The sequence below is a fragment of the Haplochromis burtoni genome, unplaced genomic scaffold (assembly GCF_018398535.1).
Source record: "Haplochromis burtoni strain Fernald_Lab_line unplaced genomic scaffold, NCSU_Asbu1 Contig_127, whole genome shotgun sequence".
In the NCBI taxonomy this organism is placed as follows: Eukaryota; Metazoa; Chordata; class Actinopteri; order Cichliformes; family Cichlidae; genus Haplochromis; species Haplochromis burtoni.
Genome location: NW_024582488.1, coordinates 1,012,550 through 1,030,872, shown reverse-complemented (window position 1 = coordinate 1,030,872; position 18,323 = coordinate 1,012,550). Strand labels below are relative to the sequence as shown.

At 37.4% G+C, this 18,323-nt stretch overlaps 1 protein-coding gene across 2 annotated transcripts; it reads right to left on the bottom strand.

The window, feature by feature from the left end:
- Nucleotides 1-155: 155 nt before the first annotated feature.
- Nucleotides 156-7,209, bottom strand: LOC102295482 (thromboxane-A synthase). 2 transcript variants are annotated; one of them, XM_005930340.3, is made up of 16 exons: nt 7,102-7,209; nt 6,935-6,970; nt 6,712-6,857; nt 6,343-6,436; nt 6,131-6,183; nt 5,873-5,969; nt 5,638-5,754; nt 4,890-4,978; nt 4,658-4,806; nt 4,315-4,445; nt 3,873-4,223; nt 3,700-3,788; nt 2,732-2,869; nt 1,728-1,890; nt 1,112-1,254; nt 156-776 (listed from the first exon to the last, which is right to left on the bottom strand). In XM_005930340.3, the coding sequence occupies exons 3-15, from the start codon at nt 6,804-6,806 to the stop codon at nt 1,150-1,152; spliced, it is 1,671 nt and encodes a 556-aa protein (XP_005930402.1). In that variant the 5' UTR covers nt 6,807-6,857; nt 6,935-6,970; nt 7,102-7,209; the 3' UTR covers nt 156-776; nt 1,112-1,149. The 2 variants fall into 2 exon arrangements, with proteins under 2 accessions (XP_005930402.1, XP_005930400.1); XM_005930338.3 differs by lacking the exon at nt 156-776 and having other exon boundaries at nt 868-1,254.
- Nucleotides 7,210-18,323: the final 11,114 nt, after the last annotated feature.

Sequence of the window (18,323 nt, the reverse complement as noted above, 5' to 3'; positions counted from 1 at the left end):
ATTGCACAAACTTTTAGGGGTCCATAGTTCAGCTTTGCTTTTCTTTAGTCAACTGTCTGAACCTGTATTGCAGTTTTTAACCCTGATGTAACTCATGTAATGTTACGCTAGCCAAAGAAAATTACTTCTTGAAGAAAGAAGATGCGAGAACAATATGCAACACAGGAGCTTTATTTGATGACAAGACAAAAAGTCTATCAAAAGTGACATAAAGTGACACAAAAAGACTAAACTGAAGATGCCAAAATATTCATTAAATTATTTTCTTTTTTGCAGCTATAAAGCGGGAGGCTTAACTTGTCTTTGCCATTCCTGGCTGTTTGACAACCTTTTTACACAAGTAGAGCCTCAAAACACTTTGGAAAACCTGCCACAGTTTTTCATCAAAGTTAAACTTTCTCAGTCGATTCTTCCTCTTCGTGCAATACAAAGTTGAGACATCACCAGTATTGATTTTGTCGTGCAGAGAAAATTTGAATCAGATGTTTTGTCTCTAAAGAGTCGTGAAGGTTGTCTAAATGGTACGAGATAGATGTTTTTACACCTATTTTTACTGATAGACAGATTTTTATTTCAATACAGAAAATTTCACATGAATATAAAAACTGCAAAATTTCACAAAATGTGTTCTTTTCATTATTTGCACAATTCTGTTTACAACCAGCACTGAAAATCTCATCATTGGGGATGATATAAATGCTGCATGTTGCAATTCCTTTCATTGTCTGTAGAGAGTGCTCGCGCCCAATGTGTGTAGACACTGTGTCCCAATCCACCTGAAAGAATTTAGAATGTGCCAGATTAAATCAACTTTGCTGTCAAAAAAGATTTAGTATTTTATGATTTGCAAAAAGTAGTGATTTCATCCACTTTGTTTGTACGTGCTTTAATAAAGAATAATATCAGATATATTGTCATGTTTCATTTCTCTCATTCTCAAACAGTTGTAATCACAAAATTACAATTTATATGTGCCTGAGAAACATTTGCATTAATTATCAGTCAATCCCTTATTATATTTAAGTCTAAATATTTCAGTGTTGCATTTTTTCAAACATCTACCAAGTCCTGACCATAAATGAAACAAGTGCCACTGAACTGATGGACATACAGTAAGAGATTGTTATGTTTCAGTATGGTGTAAATGATTTAATCAGCTGATGACAGATGAGCTCCTTGTTCTCTTCTTGTGATTTTCACAAAAACACCATTTTTGGGTCCAAGAGTGCTGGATGACTTCAACTCAAGAGGAACCTGAAGATAAAAAGAGAACATCTTCCATATATTTGTGTAAAAATATCTTAAAAATGGAAGCATCTGACAAATGTGTATCTAACCAGTAGTCATAGGATTACATGACTATTTGCAGCTTATGGCAGTTTCAAATGTCCAATAAACTCCAGCATAGTCATTATTTGCAGCTGATAATACTGACCGTCCAAAATTGTATATGACATTAAAGCAAAAAACAATTAAAGGACATGTGAGAGTAGTTTTTGGTCATGCTTCCACTAAAACCTAAATTTAAAGATAGGTTTTCTTACCGGTGGTTACCTTACGGCATAATATACAAATATATTGATGTTTTCAGTTTTTTCAGTGTAATTCACAGTAAACAGTGGTTGTAGAATTACATGCTTGTAGTTATAAATTCAACAGTCTTAGAGTTATCCAGTGTAGGAATTACTTTAATGAAAATGTATGGGTTTTCTCTTATTGCATCCTACCTTAGTATCAGAACAGGCTTTTATGCTGAAGTTGTGGAACAGATGCATTAAAGCCATTTTGATTTCAAGCTGGGCGAGTCTCATTCCCACACAGTTACGAGGGCCAGCTCCAAATGGTAGGTATACGAATGGATGTCGAGCGGCCTTGGCTTCTGGTGTAAACCTGGAAAACAACAGCAAGTTTTTTTTTTAAAGAAGAATGAAAAGCATTGGAAAATAAAGGAAATCCCATGCATGGTTCAGTCCCAGTTCCAAAAATCTTTTACAGTGTGTAAAGAAAACAGAATGCATTGATTTACAAACAACAAATCCAGATGCTGAACTGGCCTGTCTGCAGTCTGCACCTTTTACCAACTGAAAACATTTAGCACATCATGAAAGTGCAAAGTGCAAAAAAGAAGTCCTAAGACTGTTGAGCATCGAGGGTCTTATACAGTATCAGACAAGAATGAGACAACATTCTTCTCCCAAAGGTCCAGCAGCTGGTCTCCTCAGACTGTTGTTAAGAAGAGGGCATACTACTAACTGGTGAATATCGCAGTGTCACAACTTCAAAGCTGCCAACAAAAACAACAAGAGCAAATGTTGTTTCATGAAATAATAAAATGTCTCAGTTTAAATGTTTTCAGTCTTGTCCTATTGTGAATGAAATATATGTTTATAAGATTTGTAAACGCATTGTTTTAATTTACATTTTACACTGTGTCCCAACATTTGAATTGAGGTTGTATTTGTGGGTTGCACGTGTTATAATGTCACTACACAAAAGTGTTTACCACACCTTAACAATTGTATTTGTACCACTGTACAGAAAAATATTCCATGTGTATGTTGTTAATATACAGCTGTTATTCGTGTTAATAAGTCAACATTTGAATGGCTGTGACTCACTTCAAAGTTAACTTCAATTGGTGCTATCTTTAAATGTGAATTTTCGGCACCCAGTCATTATTTCAGTAAACACAAGTCAGTCTTTTTACTCGTTTCAGACAGAACTGAAGCACCTCTCAGGAATGAACTTCTCAGGCTCGGGCCAGTGTTCTGGGTCATAATGGAGGAAGCCTGCAGGGATATCCAGTATTGCTCCTTTAGGAAGTTGCTGACCATTCACCACACAGTCATGTTCTATTTCTCGTGCAAACCTTAGTGGGACAAAATATGACAAAAAAGATTGTTTTACAGAATCCAAATACTGTTTTCTTTATTCCACACAGTTATAATTGGACTCAGCATATTCATAAGAGCTGTAACTGTCAGCATGAAGTGTTTCCCCACCACTCTATTGACTTTAGCTGTCATTTATAGTTGCAGTCATGTCCTCCTCTCTGTTTCTCTGTACTTGTGTCCATTTAAGGAAGATGAGTTTAAGTGTACTGATAGTTACTGAACATATTTTAATGCATCTGCAACCAAATATGAACAGAACCTGAGCCTTAACGTCCCAAAGTCAGAAAACATCTGTATTATTGAAATGCACTAATGTTTGATCTCGCAACCGCGTCAGTAATTATAATAATAATAATAATAATAATAATAATAATAATAATAATAATAATAATAACGATAGAGTTTTTACCGATGATAGGATTATGGCTATACCCCATGAAAAGCTACAAACAAACAACTTTTATTTGTCACACACACAATCATAAATAGTACAACATGTAGTGAAATGCTTGCATTGGAGCTTCGGACAGGCTGCAAACGTAGCTGCGCTATTCGAGGGCTTTGGGGTTTGTTTGTTTTTAGCATGGGGAGTCTAGCCAGGACCCTTAATGAATAATGGGTGGAAATCGAACTTGCAACTCCTGCTCCAAAAGTGTGTAGTTTTACTACTACACTATCTAGCTGAGACAAACAGTTGATGAATGTTTCAAAAAAAAGCCAAAACTGAAAATCTTCCAAAGTCACAGCATACGACTCCAGGCCCCACTGTGGCCAACCTTCATATCCAATTGACATCCTTCTTTACCTGAATCCAGGAGGGTAGAGGCGTAATGCTTCACATATAACCATGTCCAAATACTTCAGCTCCTGCACATTTGTGTAATCAGGTGAGTCCTACAAAGCAAACAGCATGACAATCAATGACTGTCCACAACTGCATGAATCAAAATAGATCAGAACCAACTGTAAAACACTCACATGTCTAGTGTAGAAGTCATCCACCTCTTTCTGTACTTTGAGTTGACATTCAGGGTGGAGGGCCAAGAGGTAGCAGGTGAACGCCAGAGTGTTGCTACTGGTTTCATAGCCTGCCAGGAGGAAGATTACTGCCTGACCAACAATCTCATCCTCAGTCATCATCTTTTTCTGTGGACGCCTGACAGACTGCTCCTGCTGGCTCCCGTTTTCTTGAACTGTGCCTGAAGACTGGGTCTGCTGGTTCCTGACATCAGTCTCATGAGCATCGTTTGATGTGTCAAAGTGCTCCAATGACACACACTCTTCAGTGGCTCGAGCATCTAATATCAGCTGAAGGAAGTCTCTACGCCTCTACGTGTAAAAGAAGTAAATAAAAATGAAAGGAAAAGGACTCTTTCAAAGCAATGCACAGATTTGGGAATGTTGAAAGTCTGAGATTCACCTGCTCAGGAGGCTGCTCCTCTCTCTGTTTGATGATTTTGTGAATGCTGTTAATGAAGAAATTATTCATCTTGTCTTGTCTTTTGCTGGGTATGAACCTCGACAGAGGAACCATGATGGAGGGAAAAGCAACTAAAGACAGAAACACACAAATCAGCAGAGAACTGTATACACAGCTATATCAACAAAAATGCTTCATACTCAATACATAGAATTATTTATCATGCTTAACTATAACTTTAAGGAATTCCCCACATTCCTTTTTATTTTCTTTGCCCTCATCTTCTTTTATTATTGTCCCATTTACATATCTCAGTTTCATTAATTTTATAATAATGACTCACAGAAAAGTAACAAAATAGGCCTGAAGAAATTATTGGTGAAGGCAATCTGAGCGTGTTGGACAAACGGGTCATCTGGGTTATTCTGCGAGTCCACCTGAGTTGCAAATGCCACACTGGCAATAACATCCATGGTAAAGTAGCCAAAGTATCTGAAAGATGGCATGCTATCAGAAAACTATGAACAATGACAGAAAAAAAACACAAAAAAATATTATTTTAATTTTTGCTTTACCTATGGATGTCAAAGGCCTCTCCTGACTCAGCGTGGACATTCAGATTCTTCATCAGGGCATCAGTGGCTGTTTTGATGAGCGGAACCATCTACACTCAAGTGGAGAGATAAGGACAGATGTAAACCAGCTCTATATACTCCAGTGAATCATCATAGGTCCATAAACATAGAAAATGGGGGAAAGGTAGCTCCATAAACACAACAGCACAGACACTTAAACTACACATACTGCAAAAGATGCAGACATGCAGTAACCAACTGCAAAAGTGAACGCTGGGTGTTTAAAGGTTTATGAGTTCCTTCTGGTCACAAAGAAAAATATTTAACTTGCTGACCAGTTGAAATGAAGACATAAAGAAGGTACAAAGTTAATATTAAATGTATTTAAATTTACACTTAAATGATACAAATTATGTATTAATAAAAGTTACAAAGAAACACCAGCAAGAACTGGATGTTTAGCTCTTTTACCAGAAACTTTGAGTTTTTTACTTCCTCATTTCAAACATTGTGTAAGCTAAAGATGGGGGAGATGTGAAAATAAATAACAAACACATAAATTATGAAATTTGTAAACTGACTTAAAACAGGAGAGAAAAAAATGGCACTGAGTTTTGGATACACACAAGATTCAAATCATTCTCTTATAGGTAAAAGTCCTCAGCTTAATTAAAGGAATCTTGCTGATCTTCTAGTTCATATCTTATCTTATCTGTCTTGGTTATATGAGGAATCTTTATTTTCTCACTTCTTTCATCTTGGCAGCACTGAAAGACGGGGTCAGGACGCTCCGCACTCGTTTCCAGCGTTCATTCTTTAACTGGAGCAAGCAATCGGATATAGGCTTTTTGGCAAACACAAATCTCTGCCCAGAGAAATAAGAGAGCACAGGCACAAAATGTGTAATAACTGCTCAGTTATTTGTGTGAGAATCAGAAATAAACTCGCATCATGCATCTACATGCTCTATATAATGTTCTCACCCTTCTATTAGGGAAGCTGCTGAAGTCCTTCACCAGCACTTGTCTGAGCATATCAGGGTCTGCTACCACTACCACTGGTGTCCGGCCCAAATAATATCTGAAATATGCAGCGTATACTTTAGTGACCAACCAAGTGTAAAGTGTCATCTCATTTCACTCTGTAGATTAATCAATAAACTCAAAAAACTGTAGATCGTTTATAGAAGAAAAATATTCACAATTTCAGTAGTTGTTGTTGTAGGATGTGTTTTTACTTACCCACATACTTTACCATATGTTTTGATAAGATCATTCAGAGGTTTGAAAAAACCCTGAAAAGAATAATTAAAAAAATACAGTCGATGTAACAGTCAGCTGACAATCTTTTAACAATGACAAAAAGTAGGAACAAGGGAACCATCCCTGTTTGATGCAAAATCAAGCAGACATTGAAGGTAACTCTGGTCTTCCTTTGTTACACTGTATCTTACCTGCTGAAACATAAATAAGTTGCCAAAGAAAGGCACTGGCTTTGGATGTTTGATGCCACATCGTGAGAGGACTGAGAAGGGACGGACTGAATACCTACAGGCAAAAATGTTGAAATGTGTTGTTTGTAGGTTGAATGAAAAGAATTTGTGTCAAATGCAGTAAAGAACAGAGCTCACCTTTACCTGGATTCTGTCTAGAGTTATTGTTGCATTCGTTTGCACTGCCTGCTCTATAAAATGTCAATGTATGTGCTTTATGACACTGTTTGCCATAAACTGTTTGCCTTATGACACGCAAATATATAAGTGACCTCATTTCTACTGAACAATGAACATCACAAATAAGCCACCTAACATTTATTTACTCACCAGTAGAGGAGACCAAGAAAAATGAGGAAGAGTGTCACAGATATCTTGCTGGCCTCAGTGTTGAATACATTTAGAAAGTCACCTGCAGCCTGCATGTTGGAAAATCTTCTCTCACTTTTCTACCATGAACAGGACAAAAAAGGCTCCTGGAGATTAAAACAGCACAAAATAATTAATTATACTAAAATTATTGTCGAATATCTTTGTCATGGCTTTCACTTACGGTATTTTAAACACCAAAGCTGTGTAGTAACTCCTTCTGCAAGGGAAACAAACATATGACAGTGATCATACATATTGTCAGGCTGCTTTGTCTCTAACAGATTAGCCGTACGGTTTCTCCCAAGACTTGTTAATTTTTGAAGCTTTGTTTAAGCCTTGAGAACTCACCTTAAGAGGAGTTCCTAATGTATCCACCACTGTTTTGTGTGCACAAATGTTAAACCACGGGTAAAATACTAACTACATGCATTGCCTCACCACATCCATAAATGAGACAGAAACCACTCCCACTTGTGTAGAAATGTGGCAGTGAGGCAAAGGTACTATTGGATTTATTTGTAGAAGTCCAGGGTTCAGTTTTTGTTTTCACTGCATTTGTCTGAATTTGTAATGCAGCTTTTAACCCTGATGTAACTCATGTTATGCTACGCTAGCCAATAGAAATTAATGTCTCTACAACACTGGATTTTTTTGTGATCACAAGATATATTGCTTTTCACAAAGTTCTACTGCTCCTATAGAGAGACTGCAGAATAAATTTATATCATGTCAAAACATTTGTAATGTTGTAGTAACTGAAGAATCCGACGGTAACAAGTCACTGAATCTCCAAAAGTTGCTTCTGTTCATCTGGACGTAGCGTTTTGTGGGAGAAATGTTTCGTCACTCATCCAAGTGACGTCTTCAGTCTCAGCTGACTGCAGGTTTCCCCAAATCTTATAAACAGGACATTTGCATAATGACTGAAACCAGCCCACTGAGGGAACAATGGGCTGGGAGGTCAGTTCCTTATTCCTAATTATGAACACAATTTTTGGAGATTTGCTTTCCTGGATGATTGAGAATGCATCAAGAAGTCACTGAATACTTTTTTGTAACTTTTTTTTGTACTTTCTTTGAAAGCATTCTTTCAAATCCAATCTGCTTCCAATGGAAAGCACAGGTCAGTAACCTTGCACATAATTTCAGGCATGGTGTAACATCGTTTTCAGCACAACTACAGCTGTAAGTTAAAACAACGCTGCCGCATTAACAGGAACAAACAATGAAAGCTAAAGAACCAAAACAAGCACAGCAAACACGATGTCCTTAAACTAAATATGAAACACAGTGACACAGAGGCATGATGGGAGACTGCATTTAGCCATGTAGCCATTCACAACACTCCATAATAGCATTTTTTTTATAACTATAAGGGAGATGTTGTGTTTATTGTTCCTGGATGGGGGTTTTTTTTTCTTACTAAACTTACATGTCAACATGCCAAAAGTCAAATTGAGCCATCACTATTTACAATTTTGTTGCATTGTAGAAAGAACTGGAACCAATTGGATGTCTTGTCTCTGAACAGTCAACGCATCTTTCTGTTTTTCTTTTTTTAATTTTTTATGCTAATTTGAATAGATATAAGATAACTGGTGTCATAACATGATATTGCATTTAAATATTGTATAAGTACTTCTGTTACCCATGCTTTATTTCACGATTAGCTATTTCGTTATTTCCGCAATTTGGTGACACTCAGCAAAGCCTCGGCATCAGGAAATAGAAAGGCTGTATGTTGCAATTTCTCACAATGCCTGTAGAGAGCGCTCTTATACAACGCTATCCACATCATCTGTCACAGCTGACAATACAGTCTTCTTCACATCAGAGCTTAAGCAGAAAAAAATCCCTCTAATAAAACCATCAATCAAAATTACAGTTTTCCTCAAAATAAACCTCCTTAACGGCTTCAAGTTGTGACTGAAATCTTTCAATATCCATTCAACAAGAGTTTTTTATTGTTTCTCTAGATTTCAAACACACGACTCATCTATTCCTGTCTGCAGGAAAAAATAAATAGCTTTTGAGAGGCGTATAATAATAAATTCTAATTTATGAATATAAAACACAAAACAGGCAAGACATCAGAATTTAGTTACACATTGTATTGGGCCGAATTTTGTAAAAAAAAAAAAAAAAATCTTGATAAAACAATGCAATTCCAATTATTTGATTTATTTAAGAGAAACAGCTCCATTCACATTGAGGTGAGAGGAAAATGTGTTTTTAATGACAGACAGTGAAAATAGAAATGTGATACTAATGTGTTGATTGGCTCATGAGTAACAGAAAAAGTAACAGATCATTAGGGCGAGCTGGCCATCTGAATTCAGATGACATAGTGTCCTTATTATGCAGATTCAATGACAATTACTTATCCAATTCCTTTGAGGTTTTAAACAAAGCTGACTCTACAAGTTCAAAGTGTTTTTGCGTGTGAGCGTACGCGTGCATGACATGCCAGTAATCAATTTCAGCATAAAGCATCATGTCACAAACTACAGGATGTGCAGAGGACTGATAGATCTGTGTGCTGGATTTTGCAAGTCAGCTTTTAAACTATCAAATGAATCCATACCCACAGTTTCTTTCAAAGGCTCCAACTCCACAAGATCTAGAAAAATCTGGTCTGGCCTAAGAGTGTAACAAGTAAAAGCACACTATTTATCTTTGGCCTAAATGACCGAAGCTTTTAGAGAGCTGCAGAGAAAAGGTCAAAGAGATTGTTCAAGGCAAAGTTATAGCACACAAGAGGATGACATCTAGAGTCAGAGGACGCGTTCTTTTCAGCATTCATTCTCACGAGGCAGATTTGCACAATATTTCTGGTCTGATAAACATGCATCATCCTTACTGCAGGATGCAGCCAGGCAGGAATAACAATGGAGTTGGAGCGGCACTAAGCTATTAATGGAGAGACTAGCTCAGGAAGAAATGAGGAGTTGGTTGGGTACCGCCTGCTCTGAGCACCGCCAGAGGGCACTGGGAGGCTGAAATGAGACATGATGAAGACTCCCTCTTCTCCCCCCTCTCCTGCTAGTCTACTACCACTCAGACTGCCTAAAGCCACACAGCGTCAAAGTTTGGTATGTGGCTGAATGCAGCATAAAAGAAATACCGCAGAGATGATGGTGCATATAGACATATAGTCTTACGTACAGGCAAGTATATGGTCTTTTGTTATTCTCATTAAGGTCTGACTTACTTGTTAAACACTCATCATGTATGTAGCAGTGTTTACTACTTCCCCTTTCTCTGAGTTCCTTGACAATGTGCAATTTTCTACCCACAGACCCTTTTAAAACACTTAAAATCTTTACATACTCCATCAGGGTGCAGCCTGAAGGGCAACCTGCAGGAGGGTTTCCATCATATAGTGAATCATAGCCTGCTGTTATATCATTCAGTTCTTCTGTTGCGGGTTTTTGTGTTTGATAAAACGCACAAGATTTTAAAAAATGGGTCAAACTCAAACAGAAATGTATTTCATTTGCAATTCAGACTATGCATGTCAAAGTTTCTCCCATACAAGACAGCCAAATAATCACTGAAGTCCAAATATGTCAGAGTCGCTCAAAATATGAGAAAATATATGTTCACCCAAGCACTTGAGTTAATTTAATAAAATCTTTATGTCCATGCTGATATGGAACATCATGAGAGTTCATATTTTTAATTTAGGATAAAGCGAGTAGCCCCACAGCTATTTGTGTTTTTTACCATAATCACATGGTCGTTCCTATTCATAAATATTGACTGATTGCAGACTGCTTGAATCAAGCCCACAAGTGCATCTATTTTAAGGTGCAGGATCCCTGAGGGTAAAACAGAGAAGGAAAACAGGTTTTACAATGTTCGAACCCTTCAGATCTTTATCAAATAACTGTGATGGCTTAGCATTTTTCAGCCATTGAAATCATTAAATTCAATAGTTAACCCTGCGTTACCGTTGCCTTATCTAAATCCTCAGTTGAAAGACAAACGTGCGCCACCAAAAGGGGAAGAAAACATATCAGGCACAAAGGAAACGCAGCTTTGGCAGGTTATTCCAAGAGGGCAGACCTTGGCATAGTAACAGCCTGAATGCTGGCAGAGTAGTCTCTGTGAAGTGTCATGTCTGATGCTTAATGAGTCCAGGTAAAGTGTTTGCTGTGAGACAGGGGCAAGGGAACTAATGAAATCCCTTCCACCCTGCTTTCAGAAGCAATTACTTCAAAATAAACGCTAACCACCAGACGACATGTCAAATAATGTCTAACAGCTCAAAGCAGGAATATAACGTTGCCTTAAAAATTAACTGAGATTCCCTGAATCCGTATTCAAAGGGGAACCCCCAAACTTTCCAGAGACGTTCCAGCAGTGCGAGGCAGGAGGCATCAAATTGGCTCTGTATGTTTAGATGAACCTCTTGTCTGCAAACTGAGGTTAATTAATGAAGTCATTTAAAATAAAAAGGGAAAGGGAGGGGACAATCCAAAGACATCTTTAGTTTTCTTTTTTTCCTAATGCATTCTTTAGCAGGTCGCATTTGATGGAGACAAAAACATCCAATTACTGTGTAAATAAAGTCAGCTGTTGTGGCTCTCCCTTTTATGCCTGATTTGTCTTTGTGTTTGGGCCTTTATGTTCCTTTGTCCAGGCTCCCCTTCCAGTCAGTGCCTGCCAGGCTTCCTGGTCTTAACCGCTTACACGGTAGCTGCATCCTGGCTTATTTACATTACATTACATCCAATTTGAATGAGGCCTGCTGAGAGACGAAACACACAAAAATAGGCTGGATACAGTGAGTGTGTCGTACAGCAGAGCACAGAATACTCACAGCATCTTTGGTCTAGCTACCATAGCCGCATGTTTTTGTTGGGTCATCAAGAACTGTTATTTGTATAAATGCATATATGTGAAAAACAGTCTGAGAGCTTTGGGTTTTGCAGTCTGCATTGTGTGCAAGCTGGAAACAAGACACAGACATCACAATCAGAAGAAAATAACCCTGTGACTGTGAAAAATGGGTCAGATAAGAGCTTGAATGGACTGTGATACCAAACATAAGAATATACATGTAAATAGAAAACTTACAGATCCAGCAATCTGCATTTTTACAATACCAAGAGATTAAATAACTATGGTATTTTAAATGTTCAAGTTGTCTATCACTGCAATCCAATGTTATGCATTTGTAGCTCTTTATTTTAGGGCCTGCAGCTGTATTTGGTTTAATCTCTGTGCACTAAGAAGCAGAAGCATCAAGGAAAAAACACAAAACTCTAAAAACACACATCAGACTAGCCAGACTATCCAATGCCAGGAAGTATGAATATTGAATAGTGCTGGATAGTAAACGAATTCCAACATTTCTCTGCTGGATGTGGAAGTGGGAATCAGTTTTCCATGTGGATAATGGAAACAAGCTGTACACGGTGGTCAAAACAATCACACAGGCCACATTTATTTTCAGTTTCACTACAATGTGCGGTATTCGAAAATATGCCATCATTCAAGAGTTTAAGAAATAATTATTATTTTGTTATTTATTATTACAAGTCCTTATATTAGCTCTTTGTGTCATTCTAGGTAGAGAAAAAAATGGCTACACATCCAACTGAAACATCCAGACATGGGTCACAACTGAGCAAGTGAAAGTCTAACAGCAGAGAGACGCCCCTCACTCATTTGAGTGTTTCTTTGGACATTGGCTCCTTTCCCCCAGATTTGCTTGTTTGTTTTTTTGTTAAGTCATTTGACACTGACAGCATGCTGACATACACAACAAGGAATTAGTTTAAACTGTACCTCTATGCAGTATAGCTCACCTGGCTGAGGAGCAATCCATCCATAAAAGACTTCTGCAGGGATCTGGGTTTGAGTCTGGAATCTCCTGCATGTTGTTCTCTCCTTACTTTCCTGTACTCTCCTATCTAATAAACACCAAAAGCAAATCTTAAAATAAATAAAACTAAAAGGAATTAAATCCATGCAAACAAACAAACAAACACAAAAATGAAACAGTTGGACAGGCAGAAAATGGTGTCTTTGGTAATGTGATTCATACAGAGCTATGGGCTAAAAACTAACAGCATAGCTTGCTTATTATCGTGGTTTGCAGCATTTCCTTAAAAATTTGAGGAAATAGGACAAGTTTAGAAAAAAGAAGAAGCGGCATGCCTAAAAACACCATCTACAGCTGATACACAGTATCAAAAAGCCATGTCCTTAATAAGACCTGACGCAAGACGCATGTGACTCTTCAGCCGATCCATCTATTTGCTGAGGTTCATTAGAAATATTCTCAGTCAAAGGGTGGCCAGCGAGAAGTCATTCCTAAGGAAGAGAAACAGGAATAAAAGGCAAATTACAAAAGACCTGGACTGCAGGACAGAGGTACCAACAGTCTATAGCATTCTGCAAAACACAGTGGACTGCATTTCAGATCTTAATCCACTGTGCAATACCATCTGGAAATTGCTGGACTGGCAATGGCTTCATTCTTCAGCATGACAATGATCCCAAATACCCTGCCAGTGCAGTTAAAGCATACCTGGATAGAAAAACACACAATGGAACAATACCAGTCATGAACTGGCTCCCCATAGGCTGAGCTTCACATTAGTGAAGCCATATGAGACAGAGCATGGAACAAAAGGCAGAAAACATCCAAAGAAGAGCTTTGAATGTCTTTCTAGAAGCCTGGAGAACTATTCCTGAAGCCTGCTTAAAGAAATTCCAAGCTAGCTTGACTAAGAGAGTTCAAGCTGTGTGAAAGAATAAATGTGGTCATACCAAATATTTTAGATTTGACTTATATAATGTATTCTTATTAATGTTTCATTAAATTACAGCTTTTTTCTACATTGTCAGACGATATGGACGACATCACGACTATGAAATATGACTTTGGAATTATGTGGAAACATAAGTATCCACTGTGTGCTTTGATAAAAGTTTGCACAGTACCTGAAATTGCTTGTGTTAACAGGATAACAACATCAAAAGCTAATTGGTGGATTTTTTTTTACCTTCACTTTGTTTTGCTATGGCAGTGTTTATATGCAGAAAGTCCAGTGATTGTAGTAGTCTCCATTATGGCACGGCCCACTCATCCAAGTGAAGAGAAACAACATACTTTAAACAATAAAAGCCAGTAAATCTACACTACGTTTATAATTCAGGAGAATATTGGAATTAAACGCAGTATGTAATTTTTGAAAACCTACAAGGGGGGAAAAGAAACTTTCAAAGCAAAGGATGCCTTCAGACTTAATAAAAATAAATTATGAAGCATTAAAATACATAAGGTGAAGATAATGAAGATAATATTTTGCTTTGATCCATGTTTTGCTTAAGGCTTAATGCTGTCGGAGGCTCGGTTTATCTGATGATAAAATATAAAAGAAAAATGCTTTGACCTCACCAGCCAGTCCCAATTATAGAAAAAAATGAGGATCCAGCAAACCCAGCGCGTCTCTCTGCTCTCCTGACAATTATACCAACAGCTAAACTGTTAATTAGTCTAAGCAATCACTAAAGGTGTGTGTGTGTGTGTGTGTGTGTGTGTGTGTGTGTGTGTGTGTGTGTGTGTGTGTGTGTGTGTAAAAGCCAGAGCACTGGTGTGTTTGGAGCTTGTGGTGCAGGGATTGATTGTATTTTTGTTTGGCAAAAAAACAGACAAAGCTGGTCACCATGTTCACTAGCTAGCCACCCTCAGGTCATCAAAGCAACAGAAAGCAATCAAGATAGTGATCTGAATGACAAAAACGCCAAGTTACCTAACAGGTTTAAAGTACAAAAAGCATCACATCTGCCTTTCAGGCCATATGCCATACAGATGGGAAGGGAAACAAAAGCACAGAGGAGCAAAGTTGCTCTGGGGAAAATAAAATAAAATAAAACAAAAATGGGGAAAATGGCTAAACGAGGTTACGTGAATCTCATTTATGTAAAGCTATTCATGAAAAGTCACTGCTACACACGTACACCCACATTAACCTAGACACAGTGTCTTCATGAAGGCATGCATAGTGAATTGTTCCAAATATTTTTATTAGCATATCAGAGCTGAGTTTTTACAGACGCCTAATGGAAAACAGGAGACACTGACACTGAACTGACACTAGCTGAGGAATACACACAGTCTGGTCACACAGACTCACACTACGTACTCAACTAGGACTGAGTCTGCTAGTGGACTTTAATGGGGGAGTCTACGTTTGTTCGTTGTTCTACAAGACCTTGGATTTCATTCTAAACACAGGCCATAATCCTGTAATAATATCATAAAAATTAACATTTCAATTATGGTGTTAAGAGATGCAGCTGATGGCTGCTGTGTACATCGGTAATGAGCCTTTCTTCTCAACCCCACAGTCATGTATATACACTAAGCTAAAGGGGAGGAATGATATGAATAATGACTAACTAAGCTGAAAAAGAGAGTAAGTTCCATTCTGTTTAAGACAGTGTAATCGCTCTGTAAAAGCCAGAAATCAGAATTAAATAAAACATGTAATAATTAAAATGTAATATGGTGCTGATGGTAATGATAGAAAGCACTGCAGAAACTACTGCTAACATTGTTTTTTGACTGGCTGATGCATAAATAGTAAAGTAGTGTTTTTAAAGCTTGTTGCTGTGCTACAGAACTGATGTTAAACTATGGTAAAACCATATTGTGCATAATTTAAATAGTATCTATAAAATCGTTCTTTTCTGGGAAAGGCTTATCATCATTTGGTAACTGTGAAAGTTCATGTGGGGGGTTAATTGACAAACTTAATTTGTCAATATCTTTATAATGTTCGCCGATTTGTGATGACGTTACAGTGAGAAAAGTCTTAAACAAATTTTCATATTTTCTTCCTACTGAATAGAAATCAAAAGTTTTTTTTATGATGCTCTTATAGTGGATTTACAACTGAAATGAAGGGCTTCAACACAGCAATATGCTGCCATTGTTTTTGTGTACTTTTCAATAACAGGATGGCTGCAGATAAAAAAACAGGATGTAAACTATAAACAAGGAAAGAAAGTACAGATAATAAAATGACTTAACGATCACCAATGCACTGAGGAAAAACAACAACAAACACATTGACAAAAAGGAGATTAAGAGTCATGTTTCCAATATTACGCTGAACTGTAATTGCATTTGATTGCATGAGTGAAAATAATGTGTTTTATCCTGTATTCATTGAGCATGAGGATGTGTAGCTCAGATTTTTGTGGATTCTTTGGGGAAAGGAAAGCTTATCTAACAAGGTGTGGAGCACAATGCCCGTTGACATTCAAAACATCAGTCACTGCTGAATAACCTGACATTGTTTGTAGGACCATTTAAGACATCAGAACTAAAAAGACCATGGGTTTCCCAGAAGTCCCTCCTTTTTCTTGAGAAGTCCTTCTGTGAGTATTTGTGAAAAACAGTGAAGCCAGAGCCTTTTCTGTTTATGCAGCCAGTGTGCCAGGGGTGATGGTTGCTTTGCCCTACTGAGATAAGATCTGTCTAGGTTTATGCTGCCGGTGTGAATAATGCATTTGAAATGATGAACCCTCCCTGACCAAGAGATGGACAGAAATAACACTGACGTCAGACCTGAGCCTCGTGGCACCAGACGGCGCAAGGAGAGGATATAGAGGGGATATTAAGCCCGCAGTGCTTCTCAGGGATCAGCTACACCTCTCAGCCTGCTTGTCTGTCAGTCAGGGGGGATGCATCTGTGTCATGCTCTCCCTTTCTCTTGTCTTTTCATGGTGACGTGACAGGCATCTGTGAACACCAGGGAACAAAGAGGAAAGGCTACTCGCTGATATGAAATGGAGCTGCTGATAAACAGCTTTTTTGATAAACATCCATAGAGGCAACATATTTTCTACAAGTGTAGGTTACTAATGGCCTTTCACATCAGCCAGTATCACTAATATCATTTTGACCAAGCGTATAATAAATATGACCTATACGTACAATACAACTACTTCAACTGAAGGTTTATGTCTAATAATACCAACCAAGGTGATTATAGTTGACTAAAATGAAACGAAAACTAAATGTAAAAAAAAAATTAAATAATAATAAAAACTGATGAATTTTTAAAGTTGGAAAATTAACACAAATAAAATGAAACTATAGAAGAAAGAGTTTTAGCAATTCTTAGTTTGGTTAAAAAAATAAAAATAAAATAAAAATCTGATATCTACAACACTTTGAGAAATTTTCTTTTTATTATAATACCTGTACCGATTTTAAATATTACCTCTGACATATGACGTCCAACAGTAAAGTAAAAAAAAAAAAAGAAGAAAAAGAATTATTAGAATAATAAAAGATTAAAAGGTTCAGATGCTGATTTTTATTTCCAAAACAATACTTTATTTAACACATTTTTCATTGAACTATTTACTGAACTCAGAGGATAGAAACAAAGTATCAATCCTGCTGCACTCGTACTGATGCGATATCAGTGCTTTGGTATCAATCCTACAATCCGCCCACCTCTAACCCAAAGTCAGAATGCACAATCACTCCACAAATCACAGTACACTAAATAATTACTCGGTTACCTCGAGTAGCCAACTCAGCCCACCGTTTTCCTTTTTGTCTCCTATTACATGATTTTCACATATGCTCCGATATTTTGAAATCCAAGGTCAGAGATCAAAGACTAATGCTGAGAGGTGAACTGGAATCAGCCAGACTCACTGGAGGCTTACTCAAGTTAAAGAGTTCAAATTTATTTAACTGATATCACTGAGAACCTCCAAAGTGCTCTTTTTTTCTAGCCTGCCAGGATATGATAATTTCACATAATTTCAATAGAACAGATTAGATGAGACTGTAAGCGTTTGAAATTTGTATTTTTATTTCTCCCGCTGTCTCTCTCCCTCTCTCTCTCTCTGGTATAAAATGTATTCATTCATCTCCCAGGCCAAATTTCTCCAGCTGAAGATACTTTCCATTTTGATTGAACATTCAAATTTTACACATCTTCTTCGAGGCTGCTAATTCAGCATAATTAAATCCTGTATGTCTGCAGATTCGAAATAGCAAACTCTGACTAAATTTGCTCAAGGCAATTTGATATCATGAAATTTCTTTGCCTTGTTACTCCAGTGTAAATCTATATCATGTAAATGATTGGTATTTATCCTAATAAGTAGCAGTAAATTGGATATTCTCAGATTTCTGTGACATCTTTCACCTCTGGAGGTTTGCTTTATTTAGCCTGGGTGTTCAAACTCTCTGTGAAGCTACTTTAGCATTTTAATCTCAGTCTTTATTAATATTTTTTGTGTCGCCCATAGGCAACAGATTTCTAATAAGACAGACCAAACACAGAACATCTACCTTTTTATAGTATAGAAATCAGCTGAAATTCAAAAGACTTCAGAACCAGAGGATGGAGCAAATATGTTTTTCTCTCTTTTTCAGTTCTGAAAGGCTGTGAAATGGAGAGCAGTGGGAAGCAAACACTAGTCGACACTATGTAAAGAGAGACTGACCTTTACACATAAAGAAACCAAATCTCATTCAGGTGACCTTGAAAGTGGCTACAATTCACAGAGGTTGGATGTAA